We start from the raw sequence: 11,138 nt of genomic DNA on the forward strand, positions 1-11,138 counted from the left end.
CAGACAGGTATGACATGTCAGCAGTTCTTCATCCTTTTCCCCAATAATGATGCTAATAATCCTCCCATGGAGCTCAGTGTAACTCAGTGTGGGACTGCTTTTCTGAAGTATTCTTGGGGGGAAAACACAAAATCTTTTCTGGTTTACATTTTTAAAGTAAATGGTTGTACAATTTCAGCACTGCAGTACTACGAGGGCCTTATTTCCACATCTCAGAGTTGATTATGACATACTGTGGCTGTGGCATATGACAACCATTTTCATTCCATATCAAAAGATTCAATTTCTCAAGCACTGAACCAAGAGCGGTGCTGAGATGAAAAACCAGGAGGGTCCCTCCCCTCCAGCAGAAGGGAGCAACTGGGCCTGAGAGACAGAGCCATGGGTGCAAAATCTATCCCTTGTGGGACCATGGGTAAGCCACTGGACTCTTCTGAGCTTCTGCTGCCTCACCTGTAAAATGGGACGAAGAAATCCTAACTTGTAGAGTGACTACAGAGCAGTAATATGTGGAAGTGCCTGCAGGGTGCCTCTCGGATCTGGGATCTGTGGGGGTAGCTGAATCATTCAGGAGAGGTCAGGCAGTTTGCCTGGTTTTTAAGGAGGAGTATGGACAGACCTCGGGTTAGAAGGCAGTGTTCCAGGTTCTTTGAGGTCCTGCCTCTGATACTGAAGCTGCAGCCTCTGAGATTCTAGTGCTAACTTGCTAATGGCTATTAAAGCTCTTGGCCAGAGAGGTCAAAGCAATAGATGTGTTAACTGTTGCAAGGTTACAGAGAAAGGCTTCGTGCCAACCCCTCTGCCTCACGGTGCATGGCATTAGATGGAGAACAGGATGAAAGAGCACGGTGAGTCAGCCCGTGAACCATCACCACCACAGACAAAAGCTCAAAGTACACGCACTGCTGACAGGGCGGCAGCACGGATCTCTTCAGTGGACTGCGATCTTCCATAAGTGGCAAGAAACACGCGCCAGAAGTGACCTCGAAGCCACTGATAACTACTGAGAGGAGAAATGGCCCATTGTTAACTATAACAAAAGAATCTTTATAGGTGTCTCACCCCCCACAACGCACAGGCTCATTGCGATATAATAGCCAGGGGATCCTTTTACAGTGAAAACTCAGATCTATAAACTCCAACTTAACTCCACCTTCTTGTGTCACACACACAAAGCTAAAGCACTCCGCATGGCTCCCAGGCCATGTGACCTGGTCCTGTCCCCTCCTCCTCTATGACTTCCTAGCCCCCTTGCTCACTCTGTTCCACTCGCCCTGGCATTGCTGCTGTTCCTCACACTGTGCCAGGCAGGTTCCAGGGCCCTTGCACATGCTGCTCCCTTTGCTCAGAAAGGTACCCACACTGCCGAATCCCTCTTTAGCTCTCGACTCAGATGTCACTTCTTTAGCAAGCCTGCCTGCCTGCCTAGCTCCCCATCCTCCCCCATTCTCTTCCCCTCCTTTGTTTTTCTCTAGATACTTACCATTTGACTGTGTGTGTGTGTGTGTGTGTGTGGATGTATGTATGTGTATGCATGCGTGTGTACTAAGTCACTTCATGTCATATCCGACTGTTTGTGACCCTGTGGACTATAACCAGCCAGACTCCTCTGTCCACGGGATTCTCCAGGCGAGAATACTAGAGTGGACTGCCACGCCCTCCTCCAGGGGATCTTCCTGACCCACGGATCAAATGCATGTTTCTTACATCTCCAGCATTGGGTGGCAAGCTCTTTACCACTAGTGCCTCCTGGGAAGCCCCCATGTATGTATGTGTGTGTGTGTGTGTGTATAATTTCTTGTTTGTCTTTCTTTAGTAGTAGATAATCCACAAAGCCAGGAGTTTTTTGTTTTGTTTTGCTTGTTTCCCATTGCTATATCCCGAGTGGCAGAATTGCTTGGCCCAGAGTGGATGCTCAGTAAATATTTGTGAGATGAATGTGTATCTCTGAAGTTTGAGCATCTCCCGTAACTAACTCCGCAGTTAACGGAATTAGTTAGTTAGTTAACTAACAAGCTAACTTGCTCCCTAACCTTGGGATGCGTTTGGCTGCAAACTTACTCAGGCTGGTGCTCCAGAAAGCCATGCAGCTAAGAACCAGGGAAGCCACAGGAGCCCCTGAGAGAGGTCCCTCTGACCTCACAGAAGACCAATCACTCTTGCTTTGGAAATATTCCATGCCATGCTTTATGGCATGTCTTGTAGCCACCCTCCACCCCGCCTTTTTTTCCCCCAGTTCAGTTCAGTTGCTCCATCGTGTCCGACTCTTTGCGACCCCATGAATTGCCACAGAACGCCAGTCCTCCCTGTCCATCATCAACTCCCGGAGTTCACTCAAACTCATGTCCATCGAGTCGATGATGCCCCCCAAACCCCGCACATCAAGGCAATTCCAAAGCAGCTTTCTGAGAAAACTGTGCCTTTGCCTTGGGTACCCTGTTGAGGCTGGGGTGTCCTTCCATCCAGGTGAGTGCTTCCTAGGCTCTCTGGATCTTGCTCTGATGTTTTTTTAACCCTGTAGATTATCTCTCAGTTAGTAACATGACACCAGCCCTCCACGTCTATCCATCCACATCAGCAGCACCTTGAACAAACTGCTTTCAGAAAGCTTCCCAGAAGGTATTCAACACTCTCTGCATATTTTAATTCTATTTTTAGATCAAGTGGCTTAAGTAGAAGTCTCTCTTGCGGACCAATCTGCAAAGCCCTGCAGCAAATGGCTCTACAGCAGCACATTTTAACATTCTATCTTTAGATCACCTGACGATTCTTACAAAAATCATTCCAAAGTAAAACCATCCTGAGAAATTTAAGAAGTCAAAAGTATCACTTCCTGTGAGGACTATGTTTTCCCCTTGGGATAGAGGTTACAGATTAAGTTTCCGTTTTCTGAACTCTCTGGGAGCCTAGGGGAAAATTTTAACCACAGTCATAATCACAGTGCTAATTCTGAGGGATGACATACTTGTACTCATCTCCTCGACCCACTCTCAGCTTCTGACTTTCTCTTTTTGATTTATCATTTCTCTATAAAGGCTTCTCGTAAGCCACCACAGAGCCACTATGGGAAGATACAGGATAAAATAAAGTAACTGTCACCATTAAGGGTTAACATCAGTGAACAAATTCGGCCTGCCTCTAATCGACGGTCTGTAGGTTGACAACAGGAGACGTTTGGGAGATAGTTAGGAAAAACACAGATTGCATCACACATGAAATAATGGTCTTCCCTGGAAACTTAAAAGAAAAGTCTTGTGGCTACTTCCCAAGGTGGTAAGTGCTGGACGGGGAGAGAAAAGATCAAATGGCCCTGAAGCCTCTTTACACCTGTGATTTCAGTGGACAACCAGGCATCATTCAGACTGCCAACTCTTAGGATAGGAAAGAAAATATGAGGGCTTCCCTGGTGGCTTTCTTCCTGACAATGCAGGAGGCACAGGTTCCATCCTTAGTCTGGGAAGATTCCACACGCCAAGGAGCAACTAAGCCTGTGCTCCACAACTACTCAGCCTGTGCTCTAGAGCCTGGGAGCCACAACTACTGAAGCCCTCGCAACCTAGAGCCCGTGCTCCATAACCAGAGACCTGTGAATCGAAACTAGCGAGCAGCCCCTGTTCGCCACAGCTAGAGAAAAGCGCTTGCAGCAAAGGAGACTCAGCACAGTCAAAACTAAACAGAAATAACTACAGATCCTCAACCAGGCCTCAGGCTAGGCTGAGACAATCACACCGATGAGGTGGGTTCCAAAGGCGTCATTTCCAGACCCGAGTAAGGCCTGTGCTGGTTCAGCTGTTGTAAAAGTGCCTGGACACAAGAAAACCCCAATCCCCTACCAAAGGCTTCCAAACAAACAAGTCATCGAATTTTTAATGAGCTCCTTTCTCAGTCTCTAAAAGTAACTTTACCTGATACAGATTCCTCCTCTTCAGAAGTCATCCTATTTAGCATTTAAGGCAACTCAAAAATAATTCTTGCTACATCTCTTCAATCAGTTCATCCTGTCTTTGTATTTCTCGTCTTGTTCATCTTCCTAACACCCACCCTACGCCATCCCCCAGAAGATGCTGTGTCTACCTCAGAGGTGGAGACACTAAAAGACCCCAAAAGCTCTCACGCTCTCCCCAACAGAATCCCCAGCAGTCTCCCAGCTCCCAGCCCTGGGAACATCCCACTGGGCCACGCAGCCAATCCGTGGCTCGTTTCTGCTGCCGTGTTTGTTAGCTCAGAAGAACATATGCAGTGGACTACACATTTGCCTTTACCCTTTCCTATGTGTCTTCTGGTATTTTCTATCGTTGAGTTTCTGTTTACATTAGAAAGAAGTCCGAGACAGAATCTGTTCCTGTTATTTGAAGGATCTGTGAATCCATCGATCAGCACGCTTCGGGAGGAAGCCTGGAATGTCTCCCCGACGCGGTTGTTCAGTTCATAGTAGGCGACGGAGCACCAGTGCTGCGGCTCCTCGTAGCAAACGGGCCGAAAATCTGAAACAGAAGTGAATCAGACAGGACATCACCACCACTGTGCCCGGGGCCTCCCAGCCCACGGCTCCACCAGGAAATCGAGGTGACCGCTGTCCCCAAAGGCTGGCAGTGAGAGCCAGCGGACTGCTGTGCGTTGTTTTCAAACTTGCCTCTTTCACGGAAGCTGCTTGCAGGCTGCTCACCTGGTCCACGTACCTGGGAACAGGGGCCAATGTCCTGATGACTCTCCCAAGGCTGGAATCTTTGTAAATAAGTTTATTATTTTTGAGGGGCCAGGCAACGTTGGTATGATTGGATCTGTGTAAACTTCATCCCCCTACCCAAAGGAAACACGGCTAAAAGGAAGTTAGAAGGTCATGTCACCTTTACAGCTGAGAGACAGCATTTTACTGCCAAACTGAATTCCTATAGCAAAGAGTATCCTTTTCTAAAGAACTAAAGATGAAAAATAATTGTTCAGATATGATAAAAAAATCAAAGCAAAAATACTGCATATGATTTAAAATTGTTAAGAAAGAAAAAAAATTCCATATAGACTCACATTCTTCTTTGTGTATATATGGGATTATTATTTCATGCCATAAATATACTTTAAAGGGAGAGATCTAATTCATTAGGAAATTGATGAATGTTATGTTTCCACCCCAAATTTTTCAAAGTAAGTTGCCAGTAAATTCAGAAACCCAATTTCAGAGTTCTTTCTTTCTTTGCCACTCACGTTCTTTTTCTGCCTTTCTATTGTATCTTTCTTTTCTTTGTATATATCTTTGTATAGTATCTTTCTTTTCTTTGCGTATCCTAGTAATTCTTGTATCTAGAGTGTGTTCTTATAAGCACTAAAATATAAACTTACAAAACAGATAAATTAGGGGGTTGTTATTTGGTTTCCAAATGGACCTTCACTTATGAAAGAATTCCCCCTGAGATATGTTGAATAGTCAAGTCCTTTAGACCCTCCCTTCTTGGTGTGGTTCCTGGGACCACAGCCCCTGCAGCAACCTAGGAACTTCTTAGGAATGCAGATTCTTAGAAGCCACTCCAGATGCAGGGAATCAAAATTTGCATTTATAAAAGATCGCCACACGGTCTGTGTGAACCTTAAAGCGGAGCAACATTTACCTAGCTTATTACAAGGACACAAACTGGAAGGAAACCCACCACAAACCTTTGTTGTTGTTGTTCAGTCGCTCAGTTGAGTAGGTGGATTCTTTACTGTCTGAGCCACCAGGGAAGCCCATGAATCCTGGAGTGGGTAGCCTACCCCTTCTCTAGGGGATCTTCCCGACCCAGGAATCAAACTGGGGTCTCCTGCATCACAGGTAGATTCTTTGTGCTGGACGCACAAAAGAGAAGGCGACTGATCTCAGAGTGGTTGACAAGACACAGTGTGCCAGATGTGACAGTAGATACACATGGAAAATAGCAGCTGTGCTATTGAAGGGCAAAAGGAGTGACTGACGGTGTAACTCAGTGTGATAGATATGACAGTAGATACACACGGAAAATAGCAGCTGTGCTGCTGAAGGGCAAAAGGAAAGACTGATGGTGTAAGTCAGAAGGGAAGAGGAGGGACAAAGCCCTTATCTTCCCACGTTTTATAAGTTTTCTGAGGACGGGAATAATTTCAATTAACATTTTAATTCTCCTTTCTGAACCCTAAGGCAATGCTTGCACACAATAAGAGCTTGACAAATAACTGTCAAATAGTGGGTTGGCCAAAAAGTTTGTTGGGGTTTTTCTGTAACATCTTAAGGAAAAACCTGAACTAACTTTTTGGCCAACCCAATGACTATGGGAAGACATGAGAGGCAGGTTGCAGCATCTGGCACCAAATGCATTTGTGCACACCCTTAAAAGGGCTTCTCAGGTGGCGCAGTGGTGAAGAATCCGCCTGACAGTGCAGGAGACATGGGTTCAATCCCCGTGTCGAGAAGGTCCCTTGGAGAAGGAAATGGCAACCCACTCCAGGATTCTTGCCTGGGAAATCCCATGGGCAGAGGAACCTGGTGGGCTACAGTCCACGGGGTCACAAAGAGTCGGACGCGGCTGAGCAACCAAATAACAACACCCTTAGGAACTTGTGAGCTGGGGGTATTCTTTATCTCACTCTCACAAGGTATGTAAATCTCTCCTTCATTACCTGACTTAGATCCACCTTTCGAAGGAAAGGACTCCCTTGGATTGCTGAGAAAGGCAGTCAGAGAAGAGACCTACCACTGATTCCGCTACACTGCCTGCCCTCAGGCCACGTCTTCCTGGTTAAGTATTTTATAATCTTACTTCTAATTCCTTAAATTAAAAAAGAAAAATCCCTGGAAATTCCCAAGGATGATGTTCAAATCCATCTAGTTTCTCAGAGCTCCTGCACCCCAGGCAAGGCTTGCAGATAAAAAGAGCTCAAAATATCTGTTAAATAAATGAGCATAGGAAGACCTGAATGAGGTGGATGACAGCAGCCAGCACCAAATGCATTCATGCATGTCTGCAGGAACTTGTCAGCTCCTGATATTCCTTATTTTACTAGAAGAAACTGATAACTCATACCAAGTGAAGCAAGTCAGAGAAAGACAAATATCATATGATATTGCTTATATGTGGCATTTAAAAAAAGGCTCCAAAGGAACTCATATATAGAACAGAAATAGAGGCATATATGTAAAAAATAAACCTATGGAAAAAAACTTATGGTTATTGGGGGCAGAGAGGGGAGGGATAAATGGGAAGATTGGGATTGATACATACATACATACACACTACTAGATAGCATATTGAAAAGCAGAGACATTACTTTGCCAACAAAGGTCTGTCTAGTCAAGGCTATGGTTTTTCCTGTGGTCATGTATGGATGTGAGAGTTGGACTGTGAAGGAGGCTGAGTGCTGAAGAATTGATGCTTTTGAACTGTGGTGTTGGAGAAGACTCTTGAGAGTCCCTTGGACTGCAAGGAGATCCAACCAGTCCATTCTGAAGGAGATCAGCCCTGGGATTTCTTTGGAAGGAATGATGCTAAAGCTGAAACTCCAGTACTTTGGCCACCTCATGCGAAGAGTTGACTCATTGGAAAAGACTCTGATGCTGGGAGGGATTGGGGGCAGGAGGAGAAGGGGACGACAGAGGATGAGATGGCTGGATGGCATCACTGACTGGATGGACGTGAGTCTGAGTGAACTCCGGGAGTTGGTGATGGACAGGGAGGCCTGGCGTGCTGCGATTCATGGGGTCGCAAAGAGTCGGACATGACTGAGCGACTGAACTGACTGACTGACTGACTATATATAAAATAGCTAATTAACAAGGACCTACTGTATAGCACAAGGAACTCTACTCAATACACTATAATGACCTATATGGGGGAAGAATCTAAAAAAGAGTGGAATATGTATATGTGTAAGGGATTCACTTTGCAATACACTTGAAATTAACCAACACTGTAAATCAACTACACCCCAATAAAAATTTTTTTAAAAAGAAAAAAAACTGGTAACTGCTCCAAAATGGATTGAGTCCTGATCAAGAGGGTGGGCAGGGTCCAAGGGCCCCCTAGAGCCTGTGGTTTGAACTGCAAGTGACAAATGATGCTCACGATGGCCCCGCCCACACAACCGCGTTGGATCGCATCCCAGGAGACCGCGGCCGGCACTGACCTGAGTGCTGGAAGGGGCTCTCCGGCTCGGAGGGGCTGCCCGGGGAGTGGGGGTAGCCGGCCGTGCACGGGGACGGCGGGAACGGGGCCCCGGGCGACGGCGGGAAGGTGGGGCACGGAGGCTGCTGGAAGGAGTCGGGGTAGGTGGCGTTGTGCGGCATGAGAGGCTCGCTGTGCAGGGACGCGCTGCGGAACTTGGCCAGGAGGCTGAGCTGCGGGTTGTACTCGCTGTGTCGGGGTACCAGCACGGGCGGCAGCACTGGGGGAGGAAGAACCGACGCGTTAGATCCTCCGCTCAGCGCCCCCAAATACAGAGTGGACGCGGGCTACTGCTGTCTGTCCACTCGGGCCACAACCTGTTAATCATTCTGTGTGCTCCTCCTAGCACTGTCCAAGATGGTCCCATCTCTTCTCCAAAAGGGAGCTTGGCAATCAAGCTAAAGCAATGGTTTCACTCCTCGCAGCCAATTTAGGAAAAGTTTAGAGGAGAATCCTCCTGATGTCAGTAGTCTAAGAACTGCCTATTCATTCCCACAGCAGAAATGACTAGAGCTGCCAGCCCTGTTACCTGACCTTGTGGGGATCTAATCGTTCACCTCTTCCTCTGATTCTGCCATTAAAGTGTTTTTTCTTTCTTTCTTTCTTTTTTTCTTTTAATCAAAATCCGTTTCTATTGCTCATGATGAAACCCCAAGTCAAGCCCTGGATATTTTTATTCAGATATTAATATCTCAGGAACTGTGTTGAATTATTTAGATGACTAGCCTAAATTTTTTAGGCTCCGTGGTGCTGGTTAAGTAAAAATATTCTACTTGTCTTTAACAGAAAGATTTAAAGGTTAACTAAAAATTATAAAGTAAAAGATAAACAGTGAATAATAATAAAAGTGAAGAAGTAGAAGATGAAGCAGTAATAAGAACTTATCTGTTCATTTTAGTAAGTTTCCCTCTGGGTTCCCTACTTTAAAAAGAACATGAGTGTTTTTGCTCCTGACTCAACACAAAAAAAAAGGACAGATGCAATTCTCAAAGGCAAGCATTGTCCAGACATCCCTAGTGCCCACTGGCTTCTGAAGTGTCCCCAGGCTTGGCAGAAAGAAGTTATTCCATGGAGTGTTGTTGAGGGGTGAGCTGGGACCAACCTAAGTTGCAGAAGGAGAAGCAGGGGACACAGACAGAGGAAGTGATCAAAGAAACAACAGGGGAAAATGTCTCAGAGCCTGAAGAAGGATCTATGTCATCAGATTGAAAACAGCCACAGAGTATACAGCCCAATGAGTGAAAAAAAGATCCATCATAGTCATACCATCTTGAATTTCAAACATCTAAGGACAAACTGAAAAGCTTCCAGAGGATCACCTCAAAGTCACCACAAGGACATGAGAAACTGATTTATGACATCCCGTCATCAATGCAGGACAGCAGACTGGATTTCTCTGCCGGTCCAGTGGTTAACAATCTGCCTGCCGATGCAGGGGACATGGGTTCGATCCTTGAGCCAGCAACTAGATCCCACATGATGTGAACAACTAAGACCATGTGCCAAGGCTCCTGAAGCCCCAGCTCTAGAACCCATGCTCTGCAACAAGGGAAGCCTCTGCAATAAGAAGCCTTGCACTGCAACGAAGATCTGGTTCAACTAAAACATAAAATAAATAATTTTTTAAAAGGCAATGGACTAATAATCTTCTAAAGGGAAATAATTTGAACCCCCAAATCCCACACTGGAAATATACAATAGCAAAAAACAACAATGTTATATTAACTTAAATAATAATATAATATAAACCAAAATATAGATTGAGAAAAGGAAGAAACGATAAAGGTGATATAAATTAACTAAATCTTCACCTTTTATGTTAGAGTCAATGAAATTAGCTAAAAGTGATAAATTTGGAAATAGATGTATAAGCATATTATTTAGAATTATCTATTTTTTTAGTAATAATGGAGATAGCTAGCAGAAGAACCAAGCAAGAATGATTAAAAGAAATTGTTCCTGGAGATAGCTGAGGTAGCACTTGTTTCAAATCACTCTATGGATTTCCATCACATGCAAGTATCTATAAAAACTCTCATAAAAAGTAAATATTTAGGAGTAAACAGACAATAAGAACATTATGGTAATAATCATATCCATCACAAATTTCACCATTTACCCACTATCATACATTTATCTCTTCTTGAAAGTGAAGTCGCTCAGTCGTGTCCAACTCTTTGCGGCCCCGTGGACTGTAGCCCACCAGGCTTCTCCATCCATGGGACTGTCCAGGCAAGAATACTGGAGTGGGTTGCCATTTCCTTCTCCAGGGGATCTTCCCGACCCAGGGATCAAACCTGGGTCTCCTGCATTGGAGGCAGATGCTTTAACCTCTGAGCCACCATGCAAACTATCTCTTCTTAACAAGCAATAATTTTCAGTTCTACAGATAGAATATAAACTCCAAGAGGCAGATGAACAGTTTTAAGCTAAACCACCACAAATGAGGGTGGCAGGGAAACAGTGATTTCTTCCTCTTTTAAAAGCCAGTATTTGCATATATTGCCTTATGAGATTATAGAACAATCCTCAATATCATGATGCAAAAATGACACAGATGATAAGCCATTCAATCTCCTTTTACTTATTCCATGAATATCAGATCAGATCAGTCGCTCAGTTGTGTCCGACTCTTTGCAACCCCATGAATCGCAGCACGCCAGGCCTCCCTGTCCATCACCAACTCCCGGAGTTCACTCAGACTCACGTCCATCCAGTCAGTGATGCCATCCAGCCATCTCATCCTGTGTCGTCCCCTTCTCCTCCTGCCCCCAATCCCTCCCAGCATCAGAGTCTTTTCCAATGAGTCAACTCTTCGCATGAGGTGGCCAAAGTACTGGAGTTTCAGCTTTAGCATCATTCCTTCCAAAGAAATCCCAGGGCTGATCTCCTTCAGAATGGACTGGTTGGATCTCCTTGCAGTCCAAGGGACTCTCAAGAGTCTTCTCCAACACCACAGTTCAAAAGCATCAA

At 45.2% G+C, this 11,138-nt stretch overlaps 1 protein-coding gene across 2 annotated transcripts in view; it reads right to left on the reverse strand.

The window, feature by feature from the left end:
- Window positions 1-11,138, reverse strand: part of SMAD9 (SMAD family member 9) — a 65,076-nt gene that overhangs the window by 9,380 nt on the left and 44,558 nt on the right. Inside the window, exons 3-4 of one of the 2 annotated variants that reach the window (XM_010835622.1) lie at window positions 8,128-8,385; window positions 4,263-4,484 (exon numbers count right to left, since the gene is read on the reverse strand). In XM_010835622.1, the coding sequence (XP_010833924.1) occupies window positions 4,263-4,484; window positions 8,128-8,385 (480 nt within the window). The remainder of the gene's footprint in view (window positions 1-4,262; window positions 4,485-8,127; window positions 8,386-11,138) is intronic. The other variant, XM_010835623.1, reaches the window with a different exon arrangement.

Source organism: Bison bison, unplaced genomic scaffold (assembly GCF_000754665.1).
Source record: "Bison bison bison isolate TAMUID 2011002044 unplaced genomic scaffold, Bison_UMD1.0 scf7180017864048, whole genome shotgun sequence".
Classification (NCBI taxonomy): domain Eukaryota; kingdom Metazoa; phylum Chordata; class Mammalia; order Artiodactyla; family Bovidae; genus Bison; species Bison bison.